Here is a 23,829-nt window from a genome sequence, read left to right as displayed (position 1 = left end):
TCGTTATTTCTTGGGTATTGAGGTAGCCCAATCTATAAATGGTTTGGTGATTTCTCAACGAAAATATGCTATGGATATTTTGGAAGAAACAAGTTTGTTGAATGCTAAACCAGCTGATACTCCTATGGATCCAGGTGTCAAACTACTACCCAATCATGGGGAGCCTCTATTTGACTCGGGAAGGTATAGAAGATTGGTTAGAAAGTTGAATTATCTCACAGTCACTCGTCCATACATTTCTTTTGCAGTTAGTGTGGTAAGTCAGTTCTTAAAATCCCCTTGTCAGGAACACATGGATGCTGTTATCTGGATTCTGAGATACATCAAACGTGCTCCAGGAAAAGGTCTAATGTATGAAAATAAAGGACATACTCAGATAGTTGGATACTCCGATGCTGATTGGGAAGGGTCACCCATTGATAGACGATCCACCTCTGGGTATTGTGTACTTGTTGGAGGAAACCTTATATCTTGGAAAAGTAAGAAACAAAACGTAGTTGCAAGATCAAGCGCCGAGGCAGAGTATAGGGCCATGGCAATGGCAACATGTGAACTTATTTGGTTAAAACAGTTGCTCAAGGAACTTCAAATTGAAGAAGCAAGACCAATGACACTTATTTGTGATAACCAAGCCGCATTGCACATTGCTTCAAATCCAGTCTTCCATGAGAGGACCAAACATATTGAGATAGACTGTCACTTTTTCAGAGAGAAAATTGAATCAGGTGACGTCGTCACAAACTTTGTCAACTCTAATGATCAATTGGCAGACGTGTTTACAAAATCTCTGGGAAGCCCTAGAACTAATTATATATGTAACAAGCTTGGTGCATTTGACTTATATGCTCAAGCTTGAGGGGGAGTGTTGATATTTACGCAAAACTACGGTGATTTCCTCAGGTGGTATCAGAATTATCAGAACTTAGATTCTACTGCTTCGGTAGCACACATTGGTAAATCATCTACTTGTCTCTCTCAATCATCTTCTCTTGGATCTTGGGTCCTTGATTCTAGTGCATCTTATCATGTTACCGATAATAAAAATCTTTTCTCTTCCCTCTCTACATCCGGTTTCTTACCTACTATAACTTCTGCAAATGGTTCTCAAACCTAATCCGAAGGGATTGGTACTGTTCGAATTCTACCTTCTCTCTCGGTTACTTCTGTCCTCTATGTACCTAATTGTCCATTTAATTTAATTTCAGTCAGTCGTTTAACTCGTTCTCTTGATTGTAGTGTCACCTTCACTAATAATAATGTTACCCTGCAGGACCGGAGTTCGGGACGGACGATTGGTGTCGGATGTGAGTCTCAAGGCCTTTTTTACCTCTCAGTGTCATCTCAGACATGCTCAGCCAAAGATTTTCCACTCACTATCCATGCTCAGTTAGGTCATCCCAGTCTTTCCAAACTACATAAGTTGGTGCCAAATTTATCGGAGGTATCTAATTTACATTGTGAGTCGTGTCAGCTAGGGAAACACACTCATGGTCAGTTTCCCAATCGAGTCAATAAACGAGCTTCGTCCCCTTTTGCTTTAGTTCACACCGATGTTTGGGGTCCCTCGCGTACTGTCTCTACTCTTGAGTCTAGGTATTTTGTCACCTTTATTGATGGTTTTTCACGTTACACATGGTTATTCTTAATGAAGAATAGATCTGAATTATTTTCTATTTTTGAACAATTCTATCAAGAAATAAAAACTCAATTTGGTGTGTCTATCCGTACCTTAAGAAGTGACAATGCCCGTGAATATTTATCCCAACAATTTCAAAATTTCATGTCACGCAATGGTATTCTCCACCAAACATCTTTCCCTCACACACCTCAACAATACGGGGTAGCCGAACGCAAAAATCGGCATCTTGTAGAAACCACTCGGACCCTACTTCTCCATGGTAACGTTCCACTTCGGTTTTGGGGGATGCTGTGCTAACAGCATGTTATCTTATAAATCGCATGCCCTCATCTGTCCTTAACAATAAAATCCATCATTCAATCCTTTTTCCCAATTCCCCACTTCACCCAATTCCTCCCCGAGTCTTCGGGTCCATATGTTTTGTACACAATCTCTCTCCTGGTCTTAATAAACTCTCAGCTCGATCACTAAAGTGTGTCTTTCTTGGTTATCATCGATCCCAAAAAGGTTATCGTTGTTATTCACATACTCTACAACGATACCTAGTATCAGCCAATGTTACCTTCTTCGAGTCGGTTCCATATTTCGAGTCCAGTCACGTAACTTCAGAACCCATTCAAGAAAGTACCCCCACACCTTTCCCGACAGTTATTAATGTCCCGCCTACCATTATCCCCCATCAGTCTAGGGCTCCTGACCCACCCACTTCTCGACCACTTCAAACATATCAGCGTCGTCACCCAACGCCTTTCGTCCCTGTCCCTGAGGGCATTGCAGACCCTCCTCCGACGCCTCCGCCATCACCGGATCTGATCGTGCAACCTGAGTCTGATCTTCTAATTGCCCTTCGAAAAGGTATACGTCAAACACGAAATCCTTCTCCACATTATATTGATTTATGTTATCATCGTCTTTCCCCTTTGCAATATACTTGTTTGTCTTCTTTGTCTTCTGTTTCTATTCCTAAAACTCCATGTGAAGCATTGTCTCACTCTGAGTGGAGGCAAGCAATGATTGATGAAATGTGTGCTCTTCAAAGCAGTGGTACCTGGGAACTGGTTCCTCTATCCCATGGGAAATCTTTAGTTGGTTGTCGTTGGCTTTATACAGTGAAGGTTGGTCCAGATGGTAAGATTGATCGATTTAAAGCTCGCTTGGTAGCCAAAGGATACACTCAAATTTTTGGATTGGATTATAGTGATACCTTCTCGCCTGTAGCCAAGATGACATCTGTTAGACTTCTTCTAGCCATTGCAGCCATTCGACATTGGCCTCTTCATCAACTTGACATCAAAAATACTTTTTTACATGGTGATCTTGAAGAGGAAGTTTATATGGAGCAACCACCTGAATTTGTTGCTCAGGGGGAGTCATCGAATATGGTGTGTAGGTTGCACGGGTCTCTTTATGGTCTTAAGCAATCTCCGAGAGTTTGGTTCGACAGATTCAGCACTATAGTACAACAATTTGGTATGGTCCGTAGTGAAGCAGACCATTCTGTTTTTTATCGTCACTCAGCCCAAGGGTGTATTTATCTTATTGTGTATGTAGATGATATTGTCATAACTAGTAGTGATCAGCAGGGTATACTCCAGTTAAAGCAACATCTCTCAAATCAATTTCAGACAAAAGATCTTGGTAAACTTCGTTATTTCTTGGGTATTGAGGTAGCCCAATCTATAAATGGTTTGGTGATTTCTCAACGAAAATATGCTATGGATATTTTGGAAGAAACAAGTTTGTTGAATGCTAAACCAGCTGATACTCCTATGGATCCAGGTGTCAAACTACTACCCAATCATGGGGAGCCTCTATCTGACTCGGGAAGGTATAGAAGATTGGTTAGAAAGTTGAATTATCTCACAGTCACTCGTCCATACATTTCTTTTGCAGTTAGTGTGGTAAGTCAGTTCTTAAAGTCCCCTTGTCAGGAACACATGGATGTTGTTATCTGGATTCTGAGATACATCAAACGTGCTCCAGGAAAAGGTCTAATGTATGAAAATAAAGGACATACTCAGATAGTTGGATACTCCGATGCTGATTGGGAAGGGTCACCCATTGATAGACGATCCACCTCTGGGTATTGTGTACTTGTTGGAGGAAACCTTATATCTTGGAAAAGTAAGAAACAAAACGTAGTTGCAAGATCAAGCGCCGAGGCAGAGTATAGGGCCATGGCAATGGCAACATGTGAACTTATTTGGTTAAAACAGTTGCTCAAGGAACTTCAAATTGAAGAAGCAAGACCAATGGCACTTATTTGTGATAACCAAGCCGCATTGCACATTGCTTCAAATCCAGTCTTCCATGAGAGGACCAAACATATTGAGATAGACGGTCACTTTGTCAGAGAGAAAATCGAATCAGGTGACGTCGTCACAAACTTTGTCAACTCTAATGATCAATTGGCAGACGTGTTTATAAAATCTCTGGGAAGCCCTAGAACTAATTATATATGTAACAAGCTTGGTGCATTTGACTTATATGCTCAAGCTTGAGGGGGAGTGTTGATATTTATAAATATAATATTAAAAATATTTGTATATCGAATAGTCCCACATCGACTATATCATGTAATTAGTTATAATCTCTCTATATAAAGTAAAGTCTCCGTAGTGCTTTTCAAGACACACGGTTTATTCAAATGTCTCTTAGCCTCCTAATTCAACAGCAAGCAACATATGCTCAAGATTTTCTCCTTGTTATCTTTATTGATGGTTCATGCCAATATATACCCCTAATAGAGTATCGTGCCATCATTAAATACTGACATATAACTCTCTTATTTTCTGTTGATAAGGTTTACCCTTTTTACCGCAAGACATGCTTTGATATATTTGAAGAACACACCATTCACTGTATAGAGCTTTTAGGGTTCAAATACCAACATGATTTTTTTAGGAATGTCTTATTTGATATACTTTGACGTGTCAGAGTATCTGTTAAAAAAAGGCGTTTGTGACTAACTCATACAAGGAGAAATCGACACTTAGGCTAGTAGATGTTCTGGTGTACAAGTGGGTAGAAGAAAAACGTGCATGTGTTGACTTGAGTAGAATTTCCCTACCGGTGGAAATGAGGGCTGAAGGTTATACTATGGGACATACAACTCTCAAAACTGCTTCAATGACCAAACATGAGAAAACGTGTTCCGACAACCAACATACTTTCATACCGTTTGTCTCTAACACTTTTGATTTTCTAACAGCAAAAGCAATAGATCTTTTTTATAGAGTACAAAGACTCATGCATATCAAAATTGTGTCTCAGAAAAATAAAGTTTTAAGATGATTGATCTTACCATTCAAAAAGAGCTGACAACGCAGCTTTGCCTACTTTTTCTGTATAATCTTTTTTATATATAATATAATCTAGATATTAAAAAAAACTTCTAACTTTGAGGAAAGTTTCACATAAAAATAAGTTATTTATTTTGCACCAGTAGAATAACTTTGATATTGTACAATGAATTGTATTTTGTTTGTTCGTAAAATCTAATTTATTTAGTAAAAATCAATATTGTTAGGTTGAATGTTATCATGAGAGTTGAATCTTTAGATTATGTATAAGTTTTTAATAATTATTATATTTTACTTTTTCTTTTGTTTGTTTACATCATCGATCAACAATTTTAACATTATTAGTGAGAAGCAAGCACCAAATATACAAGTTTGATCCCCTCAAATACTGAAGTTCATTTCAGAAAGAGAGAGAGAAAAAAAACAAGTATTTCAAGGAGTCAACTCCCAAATTCACCTTCTATTTTTTTGGTACACTCAAATTTACCTGTTTTATTGATCAGAAATATACTCCATAATATAGTATACACAAACCCAAGTACTTTCTTTATTTCAAGTATACACAAATACCTTTAGCCTGAAAAAAAATCATGAACTTCGTATTGCAAATTAGGATCAAAATAATACAAGCTAGCATCCTTACAATGTAATCTTACTCCTTCTGGCTATAAAGAACAAAGTAATCGTAAACTATACCAATTAATTCCCTTAAAAAATCATAATCTAGTTGGCTCCAATAGGAGGAATAATGAACTAAAGTTCTGTGCAGTGTTCCCAAAACCTCTTAAATTCACCAACATATACTTCCACTATTTTGTCAATCAATCTACAATACCAATTGTATTAAGGCTTGAACCAGACTTGGGACCATGACTTTTCATCAATTATGTTTCTTATAATATGGCCTCTGGGATCCCAAGCTTGCCACTGAGATATAATTGTGTAGGAATGTCGCATTTATGGATATTGGAGACTGTTTCTGGCTTTGACATTGTTAATGATCCTGTCAATGCTAGCAAAGGCTCCAACAATAGAGTTTGGTTTTCACTTTCTCTTTCATTCTCCTTTCTTATTTCTTCTACTAAGGCTTTGCCTGTGTCAATACCTGTTAAGTATTCAAAGAGCGAAATAAAATAAATTCATATCCATATGTAAGGTCTTAGGAGTCACTGATATGTTACAAACACGAGATAACTCCTCACCTGCGAGATATCCACCATGAACGTAGCCATTAAATCTTTCACTGGTGTGCTCTCCGGTGAAAAAAATGCGACCGACAGGAGCCTGAAACATATAAAAAATGATAAATAACAAGTTCAATTTTATACATGAACAGAAAAGCTACAAGGCAAACAATTATCTATTATATTTAAAATTCCAATTATCAAATTTACAAGGAAGCTTCTATGGTGTGAAATATTGATTTTGTTGGATTCTCCTCTGATTTCCTATTCATCAATAAGCAGGGGCACCATAAAATGATTGTAACATCAAATAATTTGATTCATAAATGAAAGGGAATTTAATAATAGTATATATGTGATGCGAAATAAAGGACATTTGGGTACAGAAGATTGTACTGTACTCTGACCACACAACATTTTTTATTTTGAGGAAGATTGTTAAGTAATGAAACCAAACAAATCCAAATTATATTAAATTCAGATCCTAAATAAATGAATTATATAGTAGCAAGCTGTAAGATCCAGGTCATCTTCAATTTTGTCTTTGCATGCACTGATATAAATTGATATAGTATTTAAGAACATAATGTATTCAAAAGGGAATTGTCAAACAATAATAAATAAATATGAAACTTCAGCATGATAAGCAAACCTTAATATTATGAAAAACTTTACGATTGGCGATAATAGGGTAGTTGCTGTAGCTGCCACGCTGAAACCTGTTATTAAACCAGCGGGGAACGAGTATATCAATGGCGTCCGGGATGTCGGGTCCGAACATATCTCTGAGCACTGCCATAGCTTCTCGCAAGGTGTCATCGTTAGATTGAGCTTCCACGCGTTTTGATTCTCCATTTGTCAAGGTCACAACTAAGATATTGGAGCCAGGATATGCGTTATCCATGTGCTGGTAACAAACAAATCAGCAGATAAGTGATTTGGATGAGTAAACAGAGATCCTAGATAATTATTCTGATTCTATGCTTGGAGAATAAGCAAAAGGACTAGACAATACAATCACCCATGTTATACTTTGATTCCGAATTCAATTATTTTCATATACACCACATAAGTGTAGATCCAAAGTCAATGCATTATTGCATCGGGTTTGAGTATTGACAAGAATGAAAATGAGCAAATTTCTACGATGTCGTATAACCCAATTTTCTCCCATTTATAATAATATTACTCTATAGTTTGAAATATGTTAGGTTACATAATCTTCCATATGAATAAGAAAACAATCAAGGAGCAGCTCATATTACCAAACTTACACAGATAACTCCAAGGGAATAACAACATTATAACATTTCAGAAAGATAATTAATCATTTAATATTTGTTAACAGTAGTAAGGGGAAAAAATATTATATCTTTGTTATCCTTCCTAGGAAACAATTAATATTATCAATAAGACAAATGGTAATAGGTGTAGCTGAGCAGGATTTATTATCATGTGTGCATTAAAAGGTCAAAATTACAACTCCAAAATATAAATAAATATCTAGGCCAGCTTGCATAAATCAGGGAAGGAATAAAGCTAAAGCTATTCCTCCATCTATATAAAAAATCTGTTTTTATCAATTTTAGTCACCTGCTATGGAATTGTACCAGACAAGAACAAAATATGCAAATGGTATCCAAAGCTAATTGTAAAAAAACTCATCATGAAGTTCAACTGATAATTAACTCAGATTTGGAAAAATATAGTAAGATTGATGAGTGCACAAGAATTTCCGTTAATCTTATATGACTAGTACTTAATGTTTGACCCGAGTGTTTAGCCTCAATAAGAGGATACAAACAAAAGCCACTTCATTAAATTTAAAAATCAAGATATACCGCAAGTCCTATTGCCAGCAGAGAAGATTAAGATGAAGCATGTGACTCACATGCACAGCAAATAAACAATGAAAAGGTAGTATTTAAATCCTTAGCATCAAGACAATTGTTTTTATTTTTATTTTACAATTAGCAAGCAAGACAATCATTTTTATTATTATTTTTTACAATTACTAGCAAGCAAGACAATCATTGCTTTTAGTTTATATTCTTCAAATCATCTTAAGGCAAGTTGCAGATTTCAACTTGATCAGCAAGATTAGGTAAGCGGCAAGTACCTTGATGAACAATAGAATTGGCAGCATATCAATTTTTCCATTATTTTGATTTGAGCCAAATTTAGGGTATGTTTGGATTAGGATATTTGAAAAGCTATGTTTTATGGTCATTTATCATGCTATTCTTTCAAAATTTTAAAACTTAAATATTTACGTAACCCTCCAAAACCCTCCAACACACTCTTAGAGATGTTAATTGTCTTTCTAATTCAACTCATTTCCCATTGAACTTAACCTAAAGTCATGTTTTTTAGTTTTATTTACTAGGCAAACACAATCTAATAATGAACTGACAATCATTAAGGAAGAGATCCAACAAACCTGCCAAAATGTATAATAACCTCTCCGCTCGTGAGCATAGATGAAGAATTCCTTTTCGGGTCCACTCGGCCAAAACCTATAGGGAAACTTCAGAAAGATTTTGGTGTACACCATTACATCACATTTCTCGATGGCTTCCAATTTCCACCTCTGTTACATTATTTTATTCATCATGGAAGTATTGAATCAGACAAGTATATATTACTCAACAAGACAAAATGTATAAACTAATAATAACATCATTGAATGGATGATTAGATGACTAAAACACAAATGAGTTCATGGAAAAGACAAATAACCTCAATGATAGACCATATCCTATAATTGTTTAATTTAATGACCTCACATAATTCCATACATTTGATCAAATACATTACGTGTTCATATGAATATGTTCTGAAACTTAAAATTGACAATTATTTAAGTACTTCAGTCCTTAACTAATCAAAGCGCCCATGTAATCAAGTAAGCTAGGATTTAACCTACATGGAGCAACAAGCAATATGTCGCTCTCCTACAATTTTCCCTTTTTGTAGGACAAACAATTAAGTAGTTCAGGCCAAGGTTTTAAAAAACGGTCCATTACCACAAAAATGACCGCGACAAAACGGTATCGGAAGGTGCCGATACTGATACTGTTATTCACCGTTTTGGTGATAAAGAACAAATTATGGTTAATTCACACCACAACGACCGCAATCAGCATCGCAACACCTATTCCGACCGAAATCGCAAAAGAATTTACGCGACCGCGACCATTATATAAAACCTTGGTTCATACCATATTACTACAGTATTTTCTTAAGTTCTAACTCTAGTGGCAGAGCATGAGTCCTAATCCAGACTTCTGAAAATAATGAAGTATGCATTAGTTTCACTACAAATGAAATACTAGTAGTAGCACAGTTTCACATAGTTGCACTTGTTCATTCAAATTAGCTACAGTTTCAATTACTTTTTTTTCCTCTTAAATTAAAGTTAAAAGAAAGCAATCATGTCAACAATTCTAAAGGAGTACTAGTAGCATTATTCTAAAGAATACATAATGCATCTACGTGGATTGACCAATTACATGTGCAAGTAGGTGAATTCCCGTGTCCACGTGTCAACCAAACCAATAGGGGTGTAATAGACCATTAACAATTAGACTGTGGATCAATGATACCATGGATCATGCCATCCCTGGTTTAGGCATATGAAGACACCTCGAAAATCTGCCTTCTGGCGTCATCAACCAGAGAGCTTAATTTAATAACCTAGCTATCCCTATTCCCTACATTTCTTTACATTACCAACCAATATTTAAGACTATGGGGCCACAACCTGTAAACAGAAGGGAAACTCCTGCTGTAGGGAGTAGGGACCCTTATAGACAGATAGAGCCACACCTAGAGATTCCATTCTAACCATGTTGGGGGCAAGTTCTCAAATTAATGGCCTTAAAGATCAGTATGAGAAGCACGAGGTGTCCATATTTCCGGGACCAATAAATGAATCACACATCATACAATATTCTACTACTACTAACTTGCTTGATTACATGGGGCTCCTTAGAGTAAATAAAAGAGAGAGAGAAAACGTACAGGTAAGGATGGAGTGAAGGCAAGTAGGTCGCTTTGGAGAACACCAATGCTAACAGACAGAATCACATAATTGGCTTCGTAAACACAGCCATCCTCCGTGATCACCGTAACACCACTTCTTGAATGTTGCAATTCCCGGACGACCTGTGTAATTTCATGCAAAATTCTCCACATTATTACCAGCATGGAGAAGAAGTTACTGCCTAGTAAAATGAACTCTTGACAGGACATAAACAATTGCAGTCAAAGGGAGAAGTAAAAGTAAAACAAAGCCCCAAACAATAATTATCTCATGAGAATCTGAGCAGTCAAGCCTTGAAATCAACCAATGAATTCAAGGAAAGATTTATTACAGAGGAATCTGAACCAGATGCTGATTTATTGGAGTTTTGTGAATAAAAGACATTTGTAGTATACAGACAAACTTTTTTGTTGTCTCGATATTTAGTTTAGTATACTAAGAAATTAGATACTAGTACAATTTTCATAAAACATGAAAAGAAAAGAAATTAAAATAGACTTAGTTTTATTAAATAAATAAAAAGTAAATGAATCTAGAATTATCAAGTTTATCATTTTTTAATCTAGGCTCACGGTAACTTGTATATCTTTAAGGACACAGAATATTAAAAATAGATAAATTTAGTTGAATTAATCAATGTTCATTCTACTCATACACACATTTCAAAGGGAATATTTTTCAAAATAAATTACTCCCTTCATCCTATATATTAAGTGATCTAATTGACAATTTCACATATATTAAAATAAATAAATAAATAAAAGAGAGACTGATATTTTTACTAAATTACCCTTTATCAAATATTAAAAATGACAAAATTATATGGTAAAATTAAAAAAGATGCATTGATAATTGAAATAAATCATTCTTTTCGGAATAGTTTTTTATTCCAAATGAAGGAGTATTAATTTGTGGCTTTAGAGCCAATGTTAGAATTAACCTTTATTCTATGCTAGGGACTATCTTAAATTTTTACATATCAACCAATTTGTGTAGGTTAGTCACGGTTTAAAAAAAATAAAATAATAAATATTCTATTTGATTATAGTTTAAGCATGACAAATCCATTATCATTTCATATTCTTACTAAGGAAAATTTGGACTTTGTGCTTTAATCCAATTTGCACTCCTTTAAAGAGTTATGGAGTATATAAGAAAACTGAGAAACTATGACCCAATATTTATAATCTTCGACCACATGAACTACTATGACCCAATGTTATGAATGGGGAAATTGACAAGACTAATTTCTTCACTGTATTGGAAGCTGAGATCAAATGACACATCAGCTTAAGTCATTGGAATTGGGTCAATTCAAACAGTGCACTGGTAATTGAAATCGGAACTTTGGGACCTACTAATTTATGAGATGTAAAAGGCCTTAAAATGGATTGAAATATAAGATATTAATTGTGGGTCAAGTTTTGCCTGTAAGTGGAGGTCCTCTAAAATATCAATGTACTGTAACACTGATGAAACCATTGAAAATATGCAGCAGATGGTCAGACACGTCCTGAGATCGACCTGCTTACTGCTTACTCAGTCTCATTCTTCAAACGTTGAAATGGTTACAAAAATGATTTCGAATAATATAAATTCTATACTATAGGGAAGTGTCCAAAAAAAAAAGAAAAAGAGAATTTTGTCATGATCATAACTTGAAATTATATTTTACACATTGACTCTTTAACAAAATAAGCCTGCCTATTATTTAATCAATGAAATCTAACATGGTCAAATATTTGTTTAAAGCTGACTTTATTCACATAGAATTTTTTAGATTCATTTTATATATGTTTCCTTTTTCTCTTTCTGAGTATGAGAAAAACATTTTGGAATATTTTTTAATCCACCTAAAAGTTATTGTCATTGTTTTAAAAAAATAGTTTATGAATATTACTCTTCAGGCTTGAAAGTTACTGTCATGGCCTCATGGGTTTTAATAATAAAGACTTTAACTTTGTAGTAGTATTACATATCAATTGTTTTTATTTCCCTTCTTCAAAAAGCAAATGCTTTGGAAGTTGAGTAACAAAATAAACAACTTCAGTATTTATACTATTTTATTATATGGTTTTAAAAGTCTTCTCAACTAGTAGTACTAAACCTTAAAATAAAAGTAGTCAAAAACTTCACGAAAACGTATAGGGGTTGACAAAAATATCTAATTCCATTTTTACAAAAAAAATCAAATTAAAAAATACTTAAAAACAGTTTTGAAATGTCATTATCTGCACAAGTCCTAACACGGGACAATTGAGCTGAAGTAACAGACAGCGAAAGAAGATAACAAAATAGCAAAAGGGAAAAAACAGAAGGCGCAAATAAAAACAAAGAGATTTTTTTTCACCTCAGCTAAATGGTGAAGCAAAAAGACAAGCCAACAGAGTACTGACACTTAAGCAGGTAGGGGCCAACAAAATATCCTTTTTTAACAGAGAAAAAAAAATCAAAGTATTTATTACTAAGAATTCTAGTACCTTATTGAGTTTGAGACGATCATCCAAGATTTTACCCTCTGATGTGAAGAGAAAATCTTCAGCCATTTTGTATAGTAAGTAATCGTACCCTCTTTCGTCTGCTACCAAAAACTCTCTATCCCCAAAATCAACATAGGTAGATATTGGTTCCACTTCTGCATTAATAATTTCCCAGTTAACCAATCTCCAATTCTAGAATAGAGACAAAAAAATGTATACATATTTAACTAGTAAACAAATCATATTCATTTCAAAATCACAATGGCCCCTAAAAAGTGATCCTACTATTTTCCTTGACATAACTTCTTTTCAATTTCAACATTTACAGGCTGAGACAGTGATTTATTACAATTTCCAAACCCATAAACACAAATTTGACATTTTTTCATTTTTGAGTAAATCACCAAAAAGTTATCATTAAAACTGTGGGCTTATCTAGTCAATCAATTTATAAATTATAGATATTATAGAAATTCATTCAAACATAATTTAAAATTATAAATTTTTAATCAAAACCGTTGTCTCTCCATTAGTGTCTGTAGATTAGAATGACACTATTAAGTTGATAATAATCTTTAAAAATAGTTAATAAGAATAAAAATTATGGACAAAACCATATTAAAAGGTGTTGATACTAATAATGTTATTTTCTTTTTAATAAAGAACAGATATAATAACTCCAAATCTTTACAAGACAGCGACCGTTTTAAATAAATTTTTTGAAAGTAAGTGAATAATATAAATATTTGATAACAAGGTCCAACAAGGTTATATAAAACGATCTGGAACCATGAAATCGGCTGCGATAAAACGTAATTCTCAAATACCGATACAATTATTCACTGTTTTTGTATTAAAAGATAAATTATGATTTATTTATACGGTGACGACGATAACATATGTATAGACAAAAATCGCGAAAACCTTTCCGCGTCGGATACAAAAACTATAATGACCAATTTGTCTATTTAATTATTTTTCACGACGATAACATATGTATAGACAAAAATCGCAAAAACCTTTCCGCGTCGGATACAAAAACTATAATGACCAACTTGTCTATTTAATTATTTTTCATAATCTGAAAATTAACAGTGATAGTTAAACAACACCTACCTGCCATTTCGAAATCATGCAGAATGAAATCAATGGCGAGTTCTACAGGCGTCTTCGGCGTCCTAAAACAGTAACAGTAAACAAAAGAATTATTAACAACATAAAGAAACAAAAGAGAAAAAGCAAAAGAAAACATTTCAAAAAGGAAATAATTGAAGGTATGATTATCAATTACAGAGTCACAACAACAGAAAACGCTATAACGGCTGAAAACGACGCGAAGAAAATTCGCACTTACGAAGGCGGTTTCATAACTTTGTTGCCATCATTGATGTTATTGCTGTTAATCGCATCATCAATGGATTCATCTTCTTCTTCATTCCTCAATTTCTGGATCGCTGAGTCAACCGCTTTTTTGTATGAGTCAGCAGCGATTCCACTCGGAATTAACTTTCCACTGCAATGTAACCACCACAAAAAAAATCTCAGCACTTCAAAATCGAAAAACAGAGAAATAAAAACAAACAATGAACAAAACGTCGTCGTTTAAAATACGAAAATTACTTAAATAAAAATTAGGGAAGCAAAAAATGAAAATGAATTCCTCAGTTATCGCAGCAACTTCATAAAACAGAAGTAAAATCATAAAACAGAGCAACTAACAACGACGTCGTTTTTCAAAATAAAATAAAATAAAATAAAATAAAAAAATAAAAAAATATCAGCGAAAACCGTTTTTTATTTTTGTGTTGAATTTTGTTCTCTAAAATGAAATTTTCAGTTATCTCTGCAACTCCAGAAAACTCGTTAAAATAAAATACTAAAACATAGCAAAGAATGAAACCGCGTGGTTAGCACTACAAATTATAACCGTAAACGGTTATGGCAGTGAACAAAACGGCGTCGTGGGCACTACGAACCGAAACCGTTACTAACCAAAGAAAAATATTAGAAAATTGAAGAAAAAAATGAATGTGATTAATTTTGTGGACCTTTGATCATAGATGTTATAGCGAGCATTGCTATAATCGGAGAAGCATGTTCGTATATTATGCTCAACGGCGAGTTCCCACACAGGATTGGCTTCTCGACCTCCGACGCCGGCGATCCATCCCGCACCGAGTTCCACCGACACACCACCAAAACATTCCTTACGGATCCTGCCGCCGATTCGGTCTGAAGCCTCAAGGATTATTATATCCTCTACACCGTTCTCAGCCAACACTTTCGCTGCGGAAATACCTTCAAATTCAAATCAGAAAAGAAAACTCAGCAAAACAAGTAATTGAGAAACGCGTTGGTGAGAATTTAATTGAGAAACAGCTGCGGTAGTTGTGGAGAAATAAAGTGATATGTGAATGGTGGTGGTGAGTGAGTCGTTGTGGTGGCGGAACTCACCGGAGATTCCGGCGCCGATGATTATGACGGAGGAGCGAATGGAGGAATCCATGAATGTGCAGTACAAGTGCGTTGTTTGCGTTGTGTTTATGATTTGTTTTACACGAGCTCTATATTATAGCGGGAGTCGGTTTATATAGTTTTTTTTAGCTGTTTATATTTTTTATAAAATTTCAATTTACCTTTAATTTTAATTTTAATATAAATTTAATGATGATTTTTTGTGTTTGTTTTCAAGTATGCATATTTATTGTGGAGCTTTAAATTTGGGTCTAAAAAGGCATGCCAACGCGGGTTTAGGTTTGGACGGTATATGTGATGTTGTGGCATGAAGCACTTGATTAGTAGAAAACTATCATGAGGTCTTTTTCTTTGGATGTTTTTTTTTCTTAAAGTTGTCAAATTTATAAACGAACGATGGTGTTATAGTAGCAAACGTATTGTAGCATACGTGAGAAGCTTGCCTTGATTATAGAGAGTCGTGAGATCCTTAGACACCCCAAGAAGTAAAGTATTTGTACTGATGATATAACTAATGGTGCTAGGTTATAGAGAAGGAACTTGTCGAGCACCCAGTTGTACCGGACATCCTCCATATTTTTATATTTTCAAAATTGTCTATGTTTTCAATTATTTATTAAAATTTATTTTATTTTATATTAAAAATAAATTTTTTGATAATGTAAACAAAATTTATGTACAATTTTTTTCGCATTTTTTAAATATCAAGAGTTTTTATCGGTATTTTGTAAATTTTCGATGAAGAAATGTAAGAAAAATTGAAAATTCGATAATTTTTTGAAAAATCTCAAACTCATACCATAAATTATTAAAATTTTCAGAAAACTACCAAAACTTTTGGAATTTTCAATTTTTTTTGGTATATCGGAAATTTTGCTCATACTTAAGATTTTCTATAGTAGTGCGGAAAAATATTTTAATTGTGTGGTCAAGAGTCAGTAAGGTTTTCTACAGATTCTTGTACAGATTTTACACAATTCTTCATCATTGACGCAATATGTTTTCTATGTAACAAATTTAATTTAAATGTTTTTCGTCTTTATATGATATTGATAGTATGCTTTTTATATATTATAAATGACAGATATTTAAGTCTCGATCTAAAGTATTAGCATAGTCACAAACTATTGCTAAATAACATAATTGTTATAAAATTAAATAAATTAATATAGAGATCAAAGAGAGGAAGAGAATGAAGAAAGTAATATTATAATATCTTCTCCAAAAGTACATTTTACATTGTTGAAGCTAGCGGAAATATACCCGAACGCATCGCACGCTCGAACATACAACAGAGTCGCCATCGAATTTTATTTATTCCCGAAGAAAAAGAAAAACATCGATAAGAACCGGGGGAAAGAGAAACTAGATAAGGAAGTCGGTTATGCATGGGGAAGGTATTAGTACCCCTTACATCCATGGTACTCCATGAGAACCGTTTTGATTGTTCTTGCTTGAATGGATGTTATCTAAAGATTACTCACGAAAGAATAAGAGAAAAGAAAAGAAATAGATAGAGTGTTCGGTGAGGATTGGAGCTCTCATGCCTACGTATCCTTATAGTGCAATAAGGAATTCAAAGCTCCGTAGTTCATAGAACTAGTGATGGAAGATAAAAGAAGTATGATCAAAGTATGGTCTAGACTAAAGGATTGTATGATTTGAACTCCAGTGAGGGAAGAAATTTGAACCCAAGAGTAAAACTTGTATGAACCAACAAGTGAGGGGCCTAAGGCATGGTATTATTGTATTGAAATAATCGAAAAGAAGGAGAATTAGGTGTTTAGTTTCACAACACAAACAACTCTTGATTCGTAAGCTGGCACAAGATGGAGCTCCAAGGGATATTATATTTGGCTCAAAGATATAAGTATATCACATGAAGTGAATGAAGATAGAATATGAATGCATCATGGAGATGAATGGAGGAAAATAAATAAATATGCTCGCGAAGGATCTGAATCCTCATGCCTATGTATTCTCACCGTGCAATGAAAAAATCAGAGCTTTCGTAGTTCAGCCTACTAAAGCTGACAACAAGATGATTGAGGCAAAAGAAATGATATATTGTCAAGGTGCACAACCCTTCCAGGTAGAAAAAAGGAGGGTCATGGTTCACAACCTACTAAGCAAAGTATCACTACCAGAGTTTATAATTCTGATGGCAAAGAACTGAACTACCAAGGTCTATAGCTATATAAGACTATTCAAAGGGATTGTCAAGGTTCATAACCAAGTTCCAAAGTCTATAACTCCATAGGCACAAAAAGAGTTTGCCAAGGTCCACCATCTTATGGGAAAAAGAAATATTGCAAAGGTCTATTACCTTATAGGCTAGAAAGATTGAATTTCCTGGGTCCACAACCCTATAAGGAAAAAGGAATGCCAAGGTCTATTACCTTATAGGCAAGGAAAGACTGCCAAGGTCTACCACCTTATAGGCAAGAATGAATGAACTGCCTGGATCCATAATCCTACAAGGCAAACGGAATGCTAATGTCTATCACCTCATATGCAGGAAATAGTTGAATGAAAGATGGTGTATAACCACAAGGTGTCGATTGTAGCGGTAAATTCATGACCATCAAGCTATGGATAAGCTAGACGTTAATTAAATCAGAGTCGCCACCGCGCTTTTATTGTTTCCAAGGGAAAAGGGAAAGGAACGAACAAAACCCAAAGATAAGAAGTTTTAAAATTAAAACTAATAAAATGTCAGAGATTACAGGTAAGGGGGTTGGTTACACAGAGGGAATGTGTTAGCATCCAAAGTGTCATAGGTACTCCTAGGGAGCCTTTTTTTGTGTGCATATGTGTTTTTGTACAAAATGATGTTTGCAAAAAATAGAGTGTGGGAATGAGAAAAGAATTCATTAATTATATTTTTGTGTTTGACAAGACCTTCGGACTTGTGCCTACGTACCAACGTAAAATGAGGGATCAAAACCTCGTAGTTCGTGGTAACAATTTCAAAGTGAATGATTGCTTTTAACAAAAATTTAAGTTTAACAAAGGCACAAAAGGCCTAAAAAGGTTTGAATGAGTGTTAGTTCTTTTTGTCTTTTGAAATTTTAAGTTAAGTATAGTTAAGTTCATTTACAAATTTGATTAAGAAAAGAGTTGAAAATGCAATGACATAAGGCCAAAGTTTCTAATTTGCAATAAAGTCAAGGTTTTAGAAAAAAAACACAAGCAAAGAGGATTTTAAAAGGATGGAGAGATTTGAAATTTAAGAAGTGGGGAGGAGATGAAGAGACTAATCCTAAGAAAAAATTTAAAAGTTAAGAGTTGAAAAGATCTGACCAATGGGATGCAACCCAATAGACAACAATGTCATATAGAAACCCAAATTCCCCTTGGACTTTAGAATCAAGCAATATCAATACACAAATAGTAAGATGAATAGCAATGCATCAAATAAAGATAGCCACATCCAAGATTAGCAACTCCATGATCTTCTTCATAATCTCCCATGCATCAGATGATATACTCCTTGAATGGCTCAGAGATAGGCATTAGTCACAGGTTCAAAGTAACAACTTCAATAAGATCATGTAGCAGATGAACTCAAATGGGATCCCAATACTTGCTTCAGATGAAGATTCATTTCACAAGCACTTGGTTTCATGAAAGTTGGCATTGGCCAAGTCCTTTTGCATAAGGAGTGTTGCCTAATTCTAAGTCCAATGTCCCGGATCAAATCCAACAGTCCACACAAATATCTTTTAGAGTTTTTTGTTGTTATTATGTACATTAAGGTCAAAAGACCACAAACATAAACAAGTGTATACAATCACAATATAATCACAAGATATGGCTCAAATAAGCAAAGTGAAAATGACATTAAAGTTAACAAGTTAAATGGTATGAATAATGACAAATGAATAAAGACTTAAAATTAAAGTGCATAAAAGTAAATAGCTTGAAATTAAATGTTAGTTGTTAGTTGATTAGAAGTTAGTATTGCTTTTGCTTTTGTTGTTTAAGTCATTCTTTGGAGAACACTCAATCCACTATTCACAAGCATGGATCCTTGAACTAAGATATCTTCCAAAGGAAGGAAAAAAGGCTAAGTTTCCACACAATAACATGAAAGAGGGGAGACTTACAATCTCACTTACTAGAATGTTATGCCTTTTGTGTCAAAATTTAGCGTTATGTTAAGCAATCGTAATTGGACTTACGTAGAAGTCACAATTATTTGAGGCCGGGCAATAGAAATTTTAGTGCTAATGCATGTTAGAGATATGGTATTATGAACCATACTCCTAAAACATGCCACATTTAAAAGAAAATGCAAAAGGGGTGGACCTAATCTCATCCACACTTATGTTGATTTTTCAATCAACTAGCCTTAGGATATAGAGATATCATAGGTCCATGAAATGAATGAGAAGAGAATGGGATTGAGATGAAGAGGGAGGGGAAATGGAATCAACACAAATTGGTCAAAGGAGGACTTTTATCAAATTAAAATCATTCATTTATTTTGGGAGATGAAATGTACATTTCATCAATCCCCTAAATTCAATGATTTTAACTCAACAAAGTCAAATCAACCTTGACCAAGGCCCAATAACACAAGTCAAACTCAACAAGTCAATATCAAAAGCTCAACACAATTTATTTGGCAATTAAACAATTAAAATAAATTAAAAATGCATTAAATTAAATTATGGTTGGTCAAAATCCTAAAACCTCATCAAAACACCAAATAAATGGCCATGAAATTTATCATAGGTCAAACAAGGTCAAAGGACCTTGGAGAAAAAATTTCATTATTTTTGGAAACTTAAAATTATTTTTAAACAATTAAAAATATTCACAAAAACAATTAAATCATGAAAAATATTAATAATGATCCAAAAAATAATTTTAATTCAGAAAATGAAAGAGGAATTTATTTAAATTTTTTTGGTGAAAGTCTCATATTTTTTGGATCAATATTAAAATTAATATGAATTAATGAAAATAAGTCAATTAAATCAAAAATCAGAAAATAGCAAAAAACGTGGCCCGCTTGATCTGCCTCATTAATTGAGGTGGAAGATCAAGTGGATCTCAGCGCGCGTTCCACAATGGACTCAAGTCAATGCGCTGCACAAGTCGTAATCCAACCCAACGCGTGAGATTAAAACAAAATGCAAGGATCCTATGGTCTGAGACAGGCCAACGCATCGCCGGAGCTGTAACTCCGGTCTTCTTCTCTGGTGGACCTCACTGGACTGGTCCACCTTCAACCATCACCAAAATAAAAAAGGAGGAGATGAATTTCAAGTAAAAATTCCCAGGACCTCGAATTTGGCATCAATTTCTCCTAACTCCAAGTATATTGAAAGATACAGGGAGTTGAAATTTGAGGATCATGATTTGAGTTGCTTCGATTTGACCTCTAAGCAACTCAATCTTGTTGCCTACATTGGTAGGACTTTAGACAACTAAAATCAATAAGAATTATGGAGAATTGAGTGAGAATCAAAGAGATGAAAAATCGAGAAATTCACCTTCACTGCAGGTCCAGATGAACATAATCTTGCTTCCAATTGCACTTGGCCTTGCTCTGGACACTTGATGGAATGGAAATGAATCAAAAAGGAAGCAGGAATCTTGGAGATTTGGATCTCAAAATAGTGGAGATTCAAACTCGATTTCCAATGGAAATCCTCAAGGTTATCCTTTGAATGAGAGGGTTTGGATTCGGGGATTCAAAGTTGGCACGTAGGGTCCTCCATTATGAATGCAAGGGTCTCTATTTATAGCCAAGGTATTGTTATTTGCACACTTGATTCAAATTTTAAAAAACAGCAACTTTGCTTGCATGGATGCATGGGCGTGTGATAGGCCCATGTAATCATTCCTTCAGGTCCAAAATTGAGTACAAACATTGTTGAAGTCACTTTAACAAGCCATGCAATTGTGTATGAGGAATGCAAGTTCAATTATGCCAAATGGTCATCCAAGTTCAAGACATGCGCAAGTCACTCATACTTTGTCCAAATGGGATGAATTTTGACTTTTTGGAAAGGTTAGATCAAGAGGAACAACTTTCATGTTGAACACGTTTTTATTTGAAGCTTGGATCATGATGAATTTTGAGGTGGAAGTTTGGGAAATCAAACATATCAAAAAAAATTCTAAGTGTTAAGCCATATGTTTACTTCTTCCACCTTGGCTAACTTTTATTATGAGCTTCAAATAAGAAATGTTCCTTCATTAAAGTTATAGCTCTCTCAAATTCCTTCAAAATGGTCATAAATTTGACCTCATTTGGATTTAGAATGAAGGAGTTATGTATTTTTGAAGTTGAGGAAAATCACTTGTTCAATGGCATTAGTCCAAAATAACCTATAATGTCTCCTCATATCACATGCATTTAAAAGTTGAATTTTCTCTTCCTCCAAACATAAAAGTTGAATTAGACAGCTTTAATTTTATCATGAAACTTGAATGGATTTCATCTCATACAAATTGAGCAAGTTATGGCCTTGGGAAGTTGACCTCCAAATTAGGGTTTAGACAAAATGACCTATAATCTTTCACCATAAAAAATGACTTTCTTAGCAAAACTACCTCTAGGCCTAAACATGAAAGTTGTTTTGAATGTCATTTAGAGTAACTTTTCTCTTGGAATCATTTTCATATGACAAATATTGTAGGAGATAGGGTCTAGGAAACCCCAGTTTTGATAAGATGAATTCCTCTGGTCAACCATCATGAACCAACTCGCTAACTTGACATTCTCTTGACTTTTAGGGCTCATGGAGGATCATATATGCATAAGATGATGAAATTTGAAGTATCCCTTGAAATATTTGATCAATTGTTGAAGAAGCTTGTTGAAGAAGTCATATAAGATACCCAGATGAATTAGGGTTTCCAAGGCAAACCAACTCCAAACTCTTGATGATTTCTTGATCAAAAAAACATGTGAAGATCATGAGGATTCATATATGATGCTTAGATCCATAGTAAACCAATTCTTGATTGAACTCCTTGCACTAAGGGTCTTAAATCCTAGATGTGAGCTTGATAGATCAAAGGTGAGGATGTGCCCTACCTACAAAAGAGTTTAAACTATAAAATGAAATATTTTTGGTATTTTGGTTAGTAAATGATAAAATATAAAGTATGATACAATCAAATGGTGCCTGGTGATCTCTCCCAATGCAAACCCAATGAATGAAGGGTGAAGAGGATGCCAAGATGTGATCCCAATGCCAATGCATATGATGAGATAACATGAGGGATCTTAGGGTCAAAATTGGGGTCTTACACCGATAGCAAAAGTGATATATTATTGAAGTGTTGAAAGATTGATGCTTTCTTGAAAAAGACTTATCAATTGTATGATTCAAATTGCAATAAAGTCTATGAACAAAGGCGAATACTTTGAGCAACTAGTTCATTCCTCCCGTACTTAAGGATATCCTAGACAAGGATATGAATTCTCCACTCTCATCGTTCTTTGTTTCTTAAGGATCATAGCGTGGAACTCGAATCAAAATTGACAAGTTGCTGATAGAAGATCGTGTATGTTGATCTTGTTGATGCAATGCTACTTGTTGTAGAAGAAGACTTGACAATCACATAATTCAAATTATGTTAAAGGCTATGAATAGAGGTGAACAGAGGTGACAAGTTACTAATCATCATTAAATTAAAAACTAAATTAGGCATAATTATACAAAGAAACCTAATTATTCTAAAGATCTAATTCTAAGAAATCTAATTAATATATATTCTAAAGAGAAATTCTAATAATATTAAAAGTACTAATTGGACTAATCAAGTCATAAATATTCATTAATTTATAAACCTTATTAATCCTAAAGTCTAACCAATTTCTAAAATATATTATCAAAAAAGTTTAATTAATTACTAACTAACCTAATTAATTCTTAATTAAACTAACAAGCAACCAAAAAACAAGAAAAGGGATAATGTAAAAAAAACTGGCAATGGGCCCAAGTTGGAAGGGGGGTGCATGCCCATGTACCTGGTGGTGTTTTAGAAAAAATGAAGGAAAGGACAAAGGTTTGGGCCTGGGACCTAAGCCCGGGCACTGAAACAGTGCCCGAGAGGGTGCACATACAAGCCATGAGTAAAACAAAGCTTGTTTGGGCCTTATGACCAAACGGCTAGGGCATGAACCGGGTCCAACAACCTCGCGTTTGAAGCATCCTCTCTTCTTCTTCGCTTCGTCTCAACCTCTTGCGTCTTCTACGAAACCAGAATCGAAGGGAAGCAACTTCACAACATTCAATTGCCTCCTCGAACGTCTTCATGGTGAATTCAATATTTGTGTGTGAAAATTCAAAAAGGATGAATCAGATTAAAAAAAACTCATCAAAACGAAGCTTCGGTGCGAATCAGGTATCAAAATCTTTCTCCTTCTCTGATTTTGATTCACTTTCCTTCTTCTTCTTATTTGCGTGCGAGCATCAAATACGAATGAGATGGAAGCGAGGTATACCGTGAATTCGTGTCATTGTGAGTTTGTGGTGTGAGAGTTTCAACTTGCTCGGTCGATTGAATCATGATGTTTGCGCTCTTTGCATTTTGTTCGTGTGATTGAAGAAGAAGATTGAGAGTGAAGAAGGTCCGCGTGGATGAATGGTGCGTTCTGATATTTGCGGCGAAAAGTGGATTTTTTGAGAGCTCGAGAGGAGTAAAAATTCTGAGGATTTGATAAGAGTGAATCGTG

General features: G+C 34.6%; 1 protein-coding gene across 1 annotated transcript; it reads right to left on the bottom strand.

Annotated features, from left to right (window-relative positions):
* Window positions 1-5,519: 5,519 nt before the first annotated feature.
* LOC127085614 (polyamine oxidase 1) lies at window positions 5,520-15,362 on the bottom strand. The gene is made up of 10 exons (XM_051026126.1): window positions 15,105-15,362; window positions 14,699-14,948; window positions 14,005-14,163; window positions 13,767-13,828; window positions 12,651-12,805; window positions 10,149-10,292; window positions 8,566-8,715; window positions 6,778-7,032; window positions 6,144-6,225; window positions 5,520-6,046 (listed from the first exon to the last, which is right to left on the bottom strand). Exons 1-10 carry the CDS (start codon window positions 15,154-15,156, stop codon window positions 5,835-5,837), a joined length of 1,521 nt encoding a protein of 506 aa, XP_050882083.1. The 5' UTR covers window positions 15,157-15,362; the 3' UTR covers window positions 5,520-5,834.
* Window positions 15,363-23,829: the final 8,467 nt, after the last annotated feature.

Source organism: Lathyrus oleraceus, chromosome 5, assembly GCF_024323335.1.
Source record: "Lathyrus oleraceus cultivar Zhongwan6 chromosome 5, CAAS_Psat_ZW6_1.0, whole genome shotgun sequence".
Classification (NCBI taxonomy): Eukaryota; Viridiplantae; Streptophyta; class Magnoliopsida; order Fabales; family Fabaceae; genus Lathyrus; species Lathyrus oleraceus.
This window is presented reverse-complemented; position numbering and strand designations above follow the sequence as displayed.